The following is a 13,759-nucleotide window of genomic DNA, read 5'->3' on the forward strand; positions in this document are numbered from 1 at the left end:
ATCTGAATTATATCTTATCTGTATTATCTGTTCAATACTTATTTAATAACATCAATTTGAAAGATATATGGACAGGGATGTAGGTGTACATAGAGGAGAGGTTTAGAAGGATGTGGGCTAAGTGCTGGCAAATGGGACTGGCTTAGATGAGCATCTCAGTCAGCATGGACCAGTTGGGCCAATGGACCCTTCTCCATGCTCTATCACTCTCTGACTCTATTAATAACACAGAAGGAGGTGACTCAGCCTTCTGGATCCATGCTGGCTCCCAGCGAAGCTACTCCAGTCATCCCAGTCGTCCCATTCCTCCTCCTTCCATTTCCTGAACCCTTGCAACTTATTTTCTCTCACCTTCCCATCAATTTCCGTTTCATTCTTTTGCCACTTACTTCACACTACCGGGTAATTTATAGTAACTAATTAACCTTTCATCATATCATTGTGATGTGACAGGAAACCTGAACAAAGGGGGAGATACCAGTGTCACTCGTGTCTTTTCCATTACTTGCACTGTTTGTCTGGTCAAATGAAAGAGTATTTTATGATAGTTACCTCTATTGCTATGAAAGAAATCACTTCCTGTATTGATCTTCAAATAGAATCTTCCTATGTTCAGTAACTGGAAACACAAAATCCGGACACCAGAACTGACATGTGCTACCTTGTTTCTGCAGACCAAAGGAGCACGGTTGCTGGCATGGATTCAAAGCAAGCTGCCACCCTGTTTCAAGGAGCGGGAGGGCTGGTCACTCTTCCTCTTCCCACCACAGTCCAAGTAAGAAATTAAAAACTATGAGCCTTTGCTGTTAATTAAAGGAATTCATTGCCAGAAAGTGCACCAACCACGCCAGCCTCCGGAGTTTAGATTTAGAGCTCTGATTCTCTGGATAGCTGGCGTGATCCCTTTAAAGATTCTAGTCCATTCCGCTAATTGGTGGCTATGTTTTTGCATCAAGATTTGGATGTTTAACGAGCACCTGAACTCGGTGCTCGATCGTCAGCTCAGCTTCGTTTCAGTCTGTGATTGTATTTAGGATTTTTGTCTCATTTGGATTCTCATCTAGTCAAGAACCTTGTTCTCGCCTCAGTCTCAAAATCATTTTCGATTCTAGTCTTGGATACTACAGTATTTGGGTCTTTTCCATCCTCACTGGGCCTCTCATCACAGATAGGGTGGTTAAGAAGATACATGGCATGTTTGCCTCTATTAGTCAGGGAAATAAGTTGAAAAGTCAGGAAATAATGTTGCAGGTTTATAAAACTCGAGTTAGGTCGCTTCTGGAGTATTGGTTGCCCCATTATAGGAGGGATGTTGAGGTTGAAGATGCTGAAGAAGTTTACCAGGATGCTGCCTGGATTAGAGGACATGTGCTATAACAGGAAGTTGGACAAACTTGGGTTGTTTCCTCTGGAGCGGCTGAGGGGAGATCTGATAATAGTTTATAAGATTATGAGAAGTATAGATAGAGTAGACAGACATTATTTTTTTCCCATGGTTGTAATGTCTAATACCAGAGGGCATGTATTTAAGGTGTGAGGGACTAGTTTTTTTTAAAACAGAGAGTGGTGGGTGCATGGAATGTGTTGCCTGAAGTGGTAGGGACAGAAACATTAGGAACTTTTAAGGGGCATAGGCACATAAATGTGAGAGAAATGGAAGGATATGGATATTGTGTAGACAGAAGAGATTAGATTAGCTGGCCATTTGATTACTTATTTAATTAGATCAGGTCAACATTGTGGGCTGAAGGGTTTGTCCTGTGGTGTACTGTTCTATGTTCAATGCTCTATGTTGTAAGACAACAGTTTTACTGAAAACAGCAGTAGAGTTTGCAGGGCAGAGTCATATTGGATTAGCCTGCTGGCTGGAGTCATCATTTATGATCACCACAGTGTATATTTATTGTAGATGTGATGGAGAGAATCAAATGAATTCAGCGAAGTATAATAGGGTCCTAATGTCGAGGAGAACTCAAAGTGCATTTTACAAAGCTCTGACAACCTTGGACAGGAGGCAAGGCTGGGAGTGGAGCCTCACTTCAAATCAAAGCTGCCACGGCCTTGTAACAGCTGTTAAATATCACTTAGGTTTGATTTAAATAATCAAAAAAGCATTCAAAGTGAAATTAAAACAAATTGTTACAACAAGAAATAATATAAAACATCAAACCCAAAGCAAAATAAGTAAAAAAAAAATAAGCTTTTCTCCTCTAATTATAGTGCTGAGAATCTCCATTTAAATCAAATGTAGTCGCCCCTCCAAAGTGTAGAATGCGAGAGTTATCTGCTGTTATCACTTTCAATATGTGCAGTCAATCCTCTTGATCTGCAGAACAAGTGAACAAGCTGAAGTTTAACTGATGGTTTTTAAATTACATGTTTGCACATGAAAGCAGTTTGTGGTGTGTGTGCTGGTGAGCAAAGCTGAGAAGTTGCAGCTGCTGAAAGGGCTGTCCCTATAGCTTTCTATTCTTTCTTCGACTTGAATCAAATTCCTGACAGGTAAATTGGATGGAGATTTAAAATAACTGATGAAAGAACAAGAAGGGAATTTAGGAGTACTTTTCCATCTGAAATGTTGGTGGAAGGAAATAAATCTAGAAAAGAAAAACTAATGGAGAGCTATGGATAAAGACCAGGGAGTGGAACAAATGGGTAGCCCAATCATAGTCTGCAATAATGTTTAGGAGGAATGGCTCTTCACCTCTTGTGTTACTTTCTTGTTGTGATCTCCTAACACTTCTAGTGAAGCTGATTGGATCCATAAGTTTTGTTCAGCGAATTCAGACGAGATTTAGTTTAATTTGATACTGTGTTTGACGCAGACATTGTGGACCAAAGGGCCTGTTGCTGTGTAGCACTGCTCTGTGTACTATGTTCTAATTAGTTGGAATGATAATTATAGTTTGACATTACGTAAATCATAAATATATAAAAAAGCACTGGTCAAGGTTTATTGAGGTTGTTAAAATATGTAGAATGGGAAAGGCATATTCCTCGGTGGAATGCGAGAGAATCCCAGCGCTCCCACGCCACACTGCAAATAATACTCCTAATTTTCCACACCTATATGTCTATGTTAATTTTTGGACCTATGTAGCTTGGAGTGGCTGAATTTTCTGACCATGACATCCCTGTTAAGCCCTCAGTGGTGAGGAGGTTGACCAGTCTGAAGCTAAAATCCAGGTGCTTAGACTGTTATTAAAATTCGTTTCTCACTTATAGCTCTGGAATGTTGGTGCTGTGATAAATGAACAACTGTAGACTGGTGACCAATAACTCTCAAAATTTACATTTTGCTAACTTTAGGGTAGGTAGTACAAAAAATACCCCAATGACGGTAGTAACCTCAGGATTGCTGCCTGTGCCATGTGCTAGCGAGTGCAAGAATAGCATGATCAGGCTTATTAATGTGTCGCTGAGAGACCGGTGTAGGGGGCAGGGCTTCAGATTCCTGGATCATGAACCTCTTCCGGGGTGGGGTACAACCTGCACTAAAAGGACGGGTTACACCTGAACCCAAAGAGATCCAATATCCTAGTGGGCACATTTAATAGAGCTGTTAATAAAGGCATCCGTTAGTCTTGCGAGACCATGAATCTGCACCTGGAAAGTCTTCACTCTCCAGGGCGCAGGCCTGGGCAAGGTTGTATGGAAGACCAGCAGCTGCCCATGCTACAAGTCTCCCCTCTCCATGACACCAATGTTGTCCAAGGGAAGGGCATTAGGACCCATACAGCTTGGCACCAGTGTCGTCGCAGAGCAACGTGTGATTAAGTGCCTCGCTCAAGGACACAACAGTTCCCTTGGCTGGGGCTCGAACTCACGACCTTCAGGTCGCTAGTCCAATGCCTTAACCACTTGGCCACGTGCCCAAGAGCTGTTAGGGAGGGTTTAAACTGAATAGGCAGGGGGATGGGACCCGGAGTGATATGGCTGAGGAAGGGGAAAACAGAAATAAGTCATTGTGTACATACATCTATTGATGCTTCTGGACACATCTTCAGTGATGTTCCTGGAATCATCGGGTGTTTCCGGTCTTTCGACATCATACAACCTCCTCCAAGTGACCCAGCCGGGGCTGATCAGACCCCAGCTTGTGTCCAGATGGCTAGCTACTTATGACTCCATGGCTCCCCTCTTCTGAGCCACAGCCATCTTGAGGCCCTCTCTGCCGCATCGGTGGTACTGCGGATGGCTCTCCTCTTCCTCTCTCCCTCGATGCCCAAAATGCTGAAGGCTCTAACTAAAGAACGGGCTATGAATCCCCTACAACCAACCTCCACTGGGAGACACCTCACTCTCCATCCAGCCTGCTGACAGTTGCTGACCAGTCCTGCGTACTTGGAGAGCTTCCTTTCAAAGGCCTCTCCCAAGCTATCTTCCCACGGGACTGTCAGCTCCAGCAGCACCACTTGCTTAGTAGACTCAGACACTAGGACAATGTCTGGTCGCAGGGTGGTGGCTGCGATATGGTTGGGGAACTTCAGTTGCCCTTCGAGGTCCACCAACAGCTGCCAGTCCCTTGCACAGGTCAGAATGCCTGCAGATGTTCTTTTGGCGGGTATTGGCTGCTCGCCAGCTCTGACAAAGGCAATGGTCTGCTTGGAGGGTCGGGACCGCTTCGCCCACTCAACTCCTCCGCTGATGGCTTCAGCGATGATCTTCAGGACCTGATCATGCCTCCACCTGTACCGCCCCTCACCAAGTGCCCTTGCACAGCCACTGAGGATGTGCTCCAGGGTTCCTCACTTGGAGCACAGTGGGCACACAGATGACTCTGCCTTGCCCCATGTGTGCAAGTTTGATGGGCTTGGAAGCACATCATACACTGCCTGGATGAGAAATTGGATGCAGTGTGGTTCGGCTTTCCAAAGATCAGCCCAGGTCACTTTCCTCTCAACCGCATTCTCCCATCTTGTTCAAGCTCCCTGTTGCTTCATTCCCACCACCTTGCAGGCTCTCATCTCCTCCACTACTGCTCTCACCTCCTCCTGAACTAGACGATGCCTTTCCTTCCCTCTGGTGTCCATTTGGGGAGTTGGAAAGGATCCTAACCCAGCTCGGCCTCGTGTGACCATTCCCACCAGCCTCCTGTGACGCAGCCTCGCCTCTGCCTCCTGAACAGCTTCCTCTGCCCTCCACTTCCTGCCAGTCCTCACTTGGATCCTTTCTCTAGCCACCTTCAGGTCACTTGAGTCCCTATACTGTAGCACTTCTCTGGTTCTTGTTACCTTGAATTCTTCCTCCAAGGATTTGAAGGGCAGTTGCAATTTGTTGTGGTGTCCATAGAGTGCGATGCTGCTCAGGCTCTTTGACAGCCCCAGCCATCTCCTGAGGTGGTTGCTAACCCTCCTCTCTAAGGTTTCGACTGTCGAGATCGAAACTGCATAGACGAGGAGGGTTCACAGGATTCTGGGAAGAATGCCATGCTGATACACCCAGGCTTTAAACTTCCCAAGTAGGCCAGATTTGTCCACAGATTTCAGCCAGCCATCCAACTCGGTGCAGGTTGCCTGAATGGATGTCGTGACCCTTAAAGAGCTGTCAAAAACTTTGCCTAAGCTCTTGACTGGCTTTTCTGTGATGGTTGGGATGGTTGTGCCTGCGATGCTGAACCGGAACTTGTTCTTCACCTTCCCTTTCCTCAGCACCATCGATCTTGATTTGGCAGGTATGAAATGCATCCGGGCCCACTCCACCAGCTTTTCGAGTCCTTGCAGAATCCTCCGGCAGCCTGGGACTGATTCTGTGGTGACTGTGAGGTCATCCATGAATGCCCTGATAGGTGGTTGCCGTTGAGCGGAATTCATTCTGGGCCCTCTGCACTCTGGTTCAGCAGACTTAGTGAGCATGTTCATGGCTAGGGAGAACAGTGTCACTGAGATAGTGCACCCTGTGATGATGCCAATCTCCACCTTGTGCCGGGTTGATGTAATTGCTCCTGAAGGGACCCTCATCCTGAAGTTGCTGTAATAATCAGCGATAAGGTCTCTGATTCTGCTGGGGACGTGTTGTTTGGTCAGTGTGAGCTGCACCAGCTTGTGCAGAATGGAGCCATATGGAGCCACAACACTGACAGGTTGCCCTTGTTCTCTCTGGCCTCCCTGATGAGCTGTGTCACCACACCGATGTGCTCCAGAGAGCCCGGCATCCCTGAAATGCCACCCTTCTGGACTGATGTATCAATATAGGTGTTCTTTGCTACGTAGGTGCACAACCGGTTGGAAACTGCACTGAAGAAGATCTTCGCCTCAACACACAGCAGGGAGATGATGTGAAACTGATCGATCTGGGTGGCATTTTCCTCCTTCGGGATCCACACCCCTTCAGCCACTCTCCACTGTTCTGGGATCTTCCCCCTTCTCCAGAAGATTCTCAGGATCTTCCACAGACACAGCAGGAGTTTGGGGCAATGATAGCGTACAGCAGAGATTGTAGAAAGATCAGGCAGGAGATGAGGCTTAATCAAAGCATGAATTACAGGGTAATAGAGATGTGGTGCAGCTAAAATAGAAAGCAACAAATACTGGACTGAGAGTGTTGTATTTGAATGCACGTAGCATAAGAAATAAAATGGACGATCTTGAAATTCAGCTACAGATTGGCAAGTATGACGTTGTAGCCATCTCTGAACCTTGGCTGAAGGATGGCTGCCTTTGGGAGCTGAATGTCCAAGGATATATGGTGTATCAGAAAGATAGGTTAGTTGGCAGAGGGGGTGGTGTGGCTCTGTGTATAAGAAATAATATTAAATCATTGTAAAGAGATGACATAGGATTAGAAGGTGTAGAGTCTCTATGGGCTGAGTTAAGAAATGGCAAGGGTAAAAGCATCCTAATGGCAGTTGTATACAAGCCTCCAAACAGCAGCCGGAATGTGGATTATAAATTACAGCAGGAGATAGAAAAGGCATATCAGAAGGGCAATGTCATGATAATCGTTGGGGATTTTAACATGAAAGTGGATTAGGGTAAACCAGGCCAGTACTGGACCTCAGGAGAGAGAATTTGTAGAATGTCTAAGGGATGGCTTTTTAGAACAGCTTGTTGTTGAGCTCACTAGGGGATCGGCTGTGCTGGACTGGGTGTTGTGCAATGATCCGGAGGTGATAAGAGAGCTTAAGGTTAAGGAACCCTTAGGGAACAGTGATCACAATATGATCGAGTTCACTTTGAAATTTGAGAGGGAAAAAATAAAATCTAATGTGTCGGTATTTCAGTGGAATAAAGGAAGTTACAATGGCATGAGAGGGGAACTGGCCGAAGTTGACTGGAAAGGGACATTTGCAGGAAGGACAGCAGAGCGGCAATGGCTGGAGTTTTTGTGAAAAATGAGCGAAGTGCAAGACAGATATAGTCCAAATAAGAAGAAATTTTCAAAGGGAAGAAGGACACTACCATGTGAAGTCAGAGCCAAAGTAAAAGCAATGGAGAGGGCATACAAGGAAGAGGTAGAGGTAGTGGGAAGTTAGAGGATTGGGGAGCTTTTAAAAACTTGCAGAAGGAAACTAAGAAGGTCATTTGGAAGGAAAATATGAATTATGAGAGGAAGCTGGTGACTAACATCAAAGAAGATAGTAAAAGCTCTTTTAAGTATATAAAGGGTAAAAGAGAGTCGAGGGTGGATATAGGACCAATGCTAAATGACACTGGAGATATTGTGATGAAAGATGCAGAGATGGCAGAGGAACTGAATGCGTATTCACATCAGTCTTCACAGTGGAAGATGTCTGCAGTATACCAGACATTCAAGAGTGTCAGGGAAGTGAAGTTTATGCAGTGAAAATTATGACTGAGAAGGTGCTCAGGAAGCTTATTGGTCTGAGGTTGGATAAATCTCCTGGACCTGATGGAATGCACCCTCGGGTTCTGAAGGAAGTAGCTGGAGAGATTGCCGAGGCATTAACGATGATCTTTCAAGAATCGATAGATTCTGGCATTGTACCAGATGACTGGAAAATTGAAAATGTTACTCCGCTATTTAAGAAGGGTGGGAGGCAGCAAAAAGGAAACTATAGACCTGTTAGCCCAACATCAGTGGTTGGAAAGTTATTGGAATCAATTGTTAGGGATGAGATTACGGTGTACCTGGAGGCACATGACAAGACAGGCCAAAGCCAGCATGGTTTCCTGAAAGGAAAATCCTGCCTGACAAACCTACTGCAATTCTTTGAGGAAGTTACAAGCAGGGTAGACAAAGGAGATGCAGTAGATGTGGTGTAATTGGATTTTCAGAAGGCCTTTGACAAGGTGCCACACATGAGGCTGCTTAACAAGATAAGAGCCCATGGAATTACAGGGAAGTTACCAGCTTGGGTACAGCATTGGCTGATCAGCAGAAAACAGAGTGTGGGAATAAAGGGATCCTATTCTGGCTGGCTGCCGGTTACCAGTGGAGTTCCACAGGGGTCGGTGTTGGGACCACTGCTTCTTACGATGTATGTCAATGATTTAGACTACGGTATTAAGGGATTTGTGGCTAAATTTGCCGATGATACAAAGATAGGTGGAGGAGCAGGTAGTGTTGAGGAAACAGAGAGCCTACAGAGAGACTTAGGTAGTTTAGGGGAATGGGCAAAGAAGTAGCAAATGAAATACAATGTTGAAAAGTGTATGGTCATGCACTTTGGTGGAAGAAATAAACAAGCAGACTATTATTTAGATGGGGAGAGAATTCAAAATACAGAGATGCAAAGGGACTTGGGAGTCCTTGTGCAAGATACCCTAAAAGTTAACCTGCAGGTTGAGTCGGTTGTGAAGAAAGTGAATGCAATGTCAGCGTTCATTTCTAGAGGTATCGAATATAAGAGCAGGGATGTGATGTTGAGGCTCTATAAGGCATTCATGAGACCACACTTGGAGTATTGTGTGCAGTTTTGGGCTGCTTATTTTAGAAAGGATATACTGACATTGGAGAGGGTTCAGAGAAGATTCATGAGAATATTTCCAGGAATGAGAGGGTTACTGTATGAGGAACGTCTGGCAGCTCTTGGGCTGTATTCCCTAGAGTTCAGGAGAATGAGGGGGGATCTCATAGAAACATTCCAAATGTTAAAAGGGCTGAACAGATTAGATATGGGAAAGTTATTTCCCATGGTAGGGGATTCTAGGACAAGAGGGCACGGCTTCAGGATTGAAGGATGTCCTCTGAGAACTGAGATGTAGAGAAATTACTTTAGACAGAGAGTGGTAAATCTGTGGAATTTGTTGCCACAAGCGGCTGTGGAGGCCAAGTCATTGGGTGTGTTTAAGGCAGAGGTAGATAAGTTCTTGATTAGCCATGGCATCAAAGGGTATGACTGGATAAAGTGGATCAGCCCATGATTGAATGGTGGAGCAGACTTGATGGGCCAAATGACCTACTTCTGCTCATAAATCTTATGGTCTTATTTCATCCATTTCAGCAAAATTTACCTCTTACTGCTGTGTACATACATCTATTGATGTTTCTGGACACATCTTCAGTGATGTTCCTGGAATCATCGGGTGTTTCGGGTCTTTCAACATCATACAACCTCCTCCAGGTGACCCAGCCGGGGCTGATCAGACCCCAGCTTGTGTCCAGATGGCTAGCTACTTATGACTCCATGGCTCCCCTCTTTTGAGCCACAGCCATCTTGAGGCCCTCTCTGAACTGCTTCCACAGTGAAGTCATGTTAGCTGCAGGCCATTTGATCCACCTCCTGTTAGACTTCATGTTAGACAGGATTAGTTTGCAACACTTGGAGGTTCCTGGCACTATGGGGTGACTCTGGGCCTGGCCCCTCCTTCGTCTCACCAGGCTGCTCCTGGTCCTGCCAAACACTTCATCCTCGCTTGGTGATCTTCAAACCGCGATCATTCTTGCAGATTTTGCCAAATGCACACTGTTTCCTCATCGTCGTTTGTTCGCTGCCTGGGTCTGATGCCATTATGTCCATCCGACTGGGGTGCTCTTCCTCCCCCCCTCTCGGGCACCCCTGGGGGTATCTTTCCCTTAGATTCATCGTAGCTTTTGTGGGGGTCCTCCTCTCAGAGGACACAGATTGGGTTGCCAGCCCGTTCTGCCCTGGTTGCCGTCTCTCCGGGCTGTCACTGACTCTCCACTCGTCACCGTGGTCACCCAGTCTTTCCTGGTTGTCACTGATGACTCTGGGTGTAAGCTGTAGAAATTAATGACCTTGATTTTCTGAATAATATCGGCAGTTGGCAAAGAACATCCAGTATTTCTCTCACCTCTGTTACTTGTTGACTTTTATACCATTGAAATTAGATTCCCCTTACTTGTGGTATTATATCCCTTAATAATTTTTAATTTTAACAATAGTGTTGTCACTGAGTTTGGTCACTGGTTTAGGATGATAACAACAGTATTTGCTTTATGCTGACATGAAATGCATATATTTCTTTTCTAGGTTTCGACATGTCTGCAGCAGAATTATTTCACACAAGATGTTCGACCACATTGTTCTGGTTATTATCTTCCTGAACTGCATCACTATTGCCATGGAGAGACCAAAGATTGATCCTAAGAGTGCAGTAGGTTTTATTTATCCATTTAATTCTTTATAGCTTCTTTATTCTCTATTGTTACTGTGAAAGCCATGGAATGAACAGTGGTCAGTTTAAAGAACGCTTAATTAATTTCTTAGTTGGTTTATTATTGTCACATATACCATGGTACAGTGAAAACTTTGTTTTGCATCCCATCCCTACAGATCATTTCATCATATTTGTACATTCAGATAGTACAGGGGAAAAGCAATAAGGGAATCAGAGTTAGACTTACAGAGACAGTGCAGTGCAGGTAGCAAGACGTCGCATGTCCATGATGAGTTCGATTGTGAGTCAGGAGTCCATTTTGTTACTCAAATGGTTGATTTAATATCAGGGAACGTATACAGTATAAAACCTGAAATTCTTACTGTTCACAGAGACATCCACGAAACAAGAAACCCCAAAGAATGAATGATGGTAACACCAGAACCTGAAAGCCGTCTTCTGCTCTCACACATAATCAGCAGCAGAGACATCGATTCTTTCCCCCACCATGCAAGCAATAGCAAGAGCCCCCAAAGAGACCTTGGTCTCGAGTCCATCAAAAACTACAGACCATACCCCAGCACATTGGCATCTCAGACAAGCTCACTCTCACCAGTGAGGGAGAGAGTGATCACTTCTGCAAGACAGGGAGCGGGAGACCTACAGCTCACTGTTCCCTGTTACAATCTTCCGCATCACTTCTCCAAGCCCCCTGACTCGGGGACCGACACACTCTCATACGCCATCAAGAGAAAGAGAGGGGGAGAGAGAGTGAGAAGGGGGTGGGTGGAGTACAGGGGCCTTCTTCCATCAGCAGTGCACACCACCCGCTGTCCCACAAAACTTGTTACTTCGCGATTGTTTTATTAAGCACTGATAGAACAAAGAGAAATTGAAAAAGACAGTGATAGAGGCCTACTAAGAGAAGGAAAGCTTAACTGAAGAAGTAGGTTCTAAGAAGCTAAGATGACACTTTGTGGTACAGCTCTTTTATACTACAGAGATAAAGAAAATTCCCTTCAAATTTATAGATAAGAGTTAAACAATGGGGTAGCTCTGATTCAAATAATGCAGACCACAAAAGCTTCCAGAGCTTTCCAGAATTATACCGGTATCATACCTATATAGCCACTAGAGAAAACATTGAACTACTGTGACCCCGAGGAAGCATAGTGAGCAGTTACTTGTATATAAGTAATTATATAAAATATAAGCAGTTATTAATTGTTAAACTACAAAGGAAATTAATTTGACAATTAAACTGTCTAATCTAAGAATTAAACAGCCAATACCTTAGCATGTGACTGAGTTGTATTTACAAGATCAGTTGAGTTCGTGTTACTGATTGTGTTGGAAATCACTGGAATGTTGGAACTGCACCAAGAATTATGTCTCTCTTGGCTTTGTTGCAACCATTATCCACCAACCTGGCAAGACTCAGTCCGGGATACAAAAATAGCAGTGACCATTCTGGAGAGTAACCAAAAGACCCTGGTAAACACCATTCAGCAACCCACTATTTTGTCCATTTTTGTGTGTCACCTGACCCTCATTTTTGATACAGCTTTTCAACTTTTTGTCCTCCTTCTTAGGCAATCCTTGAAGGAAGGAATAAATCATCATCACAGTCCAACAGCAGGAATTCCTCCTTAAACCCTTAAGAAAATCTTGAAATCTATCTTTTCATTTGTGCTTTCGGTGACTGCCTTCACTTTATTAGCGATGTATGATTAGGAATATGATAACAAAAGGATTATGTCAATTGATTAGTATGATGAGGGTTGGATTATTGATCCAGAGACAGAAGTTCAATGCTGGTGGAGCCAGGCTGGCAGATTGTTTGGACGGTTGGACATCATTCCTATTAATATTCCAACATAATTTTTAATTTTTTAAGATATGGTTGTTACATATTTGCAATGCAAGGACCACAATGGAGTAGAATGGTTAGATGTTTTTACTGAGTGATGTTAATATTGGTATACGCTGGGCAGTTTACAGTGTAGGAACCATGAACTAGGCTGGCCAACACAAAAAGACATGCGTACTCGAAAGCCCACGCCCCAAAAAAAGTGCCTTCCGCCGCAGGAGGCTCAGTCAGTTTCCCCACATGATGGATTAGCCGCATGTGCACTTGCCATATTCTCGCACTCAATCTGATAGAGTACATCCTCCCCCCACCTTTAGATGGGAGCTGCAAAGGAAGAGAATAAGTGAGGTAAACTAAGAAAAATGATGAAATGCCTATCCTGTTTGGTCCCAGTCATCAGGCCAGTGCACCCTTGTGGACCACCGTAGGGAAGCACCTTCCCTCTCTGTGCCGTCCTGGTCAACTGTTGTCGAGGGCAATGGGCTGCAAATCCCCAGTTCTCTTGATGAAGCATCCATTGGCTCATCAGCAGAGGATACTTCAGTAGCTTCTGAGAGCCCCCCCCCCCCATTAGTTTGCTGGCATATATGATTCAAATGCCACCCAACAATCAGTCTGTCAGTTCAAGTTCTGTTTTAGACAATACCAGTGACAGCCAGTAGCCCATTTCTTCCTATGAGATGCGCTCATAAACATTGTTTATAGCACCAAACATTTTCAGCCTAGTATGCATATCGTATTTTCTGTTCCCCCAAATTCACTCCTTGGCGGCTGGCTGTAGGAGATTTAGTTTGGGCATAAATGGTGCTTAATATTAATTCAGCAGATGATGCACCTGTAAACTTTTTTTGGGATAACTCAGTGATGGAAAAGGAGACGGCTTCATTTTGCCATCAAGTTACCCTGTATTTGGAAAGGCCTCTTCTAATTGTTTGCACTGCTCACTTCGCTGATGCTGCACGATATGGACCTGTTGATAGGTACCTAATACTATTCTTCTTGACAAACTCCTTAACTTCCACACTTGTGAAGGCTAGGCACAGTATTGACCTGAGGTGTCAGTTTGCAAAACTCACTGGTGCTTTTGCTATAGAGAATTGAGTTCAGGGCCCCGCCCCACCTCCCCGCAATACAGTCGATGTAGGACAGGACAGCACCGATGACATCTTTTTAATCCAACTTTTGCCCAGCAAATTGGGCTGTTGGCCGCCTCTGACCACATGCACAGGTAAGTGAAACAGGTCCCTCTGATGAACCACTTCTGCCGTAAAGACATCATGCACATCCACATTATCTCTAGTGTAGCTGTGGAAGGCCAAGTTTGGCAATTGTAATTTTGGAATCTGGCGTAAGGATAATTCGCTTA

General features: G+C 44.6%; 1 protein-coding gene across 3 annotated transcripts in view; it reads left to right on the forward strand.

Moving 5' to 3' along the window:
- cacna1g (calcium channel, voltage-dependent, T type, alpha 1G subunit) overlaps positions 1–13,759 on the forward strand; it is a 363,171-nt gene that overhangs the window by 185,540 nt on the left and 163,872 nt on the right. For all 3 annotated transcript variants that reach the window (XM_063074200.1, XM_063074202.1, XM_063074201.1), the window contains exons 17-18: positions 675–775; positions 10,397–10,520. In XM_063074200.1, coding sequence (XP_062930270.1) covers positions 675–775; positions 10,397–10,520 — 225 coding nt within the window. The remainder of the gene's footprint in view (positions 1–674; positions 776–10,396; positions 10,521–13,759) is intronic.

This window comes from Mobula hypostoma, chromosome 22 (genome assembly GCF_963921235.1).
Source record: "Mobula hypostoma chromosome 22, sMobHyp1.1, whole genome shotgun sequence".
Lineage (NCBI taxonomy): Eukaryota > Metazoa > Chordata > Chondrichthyes > Myliobatiformes > Myliobatidae > Mobula > Mobula hypostoma.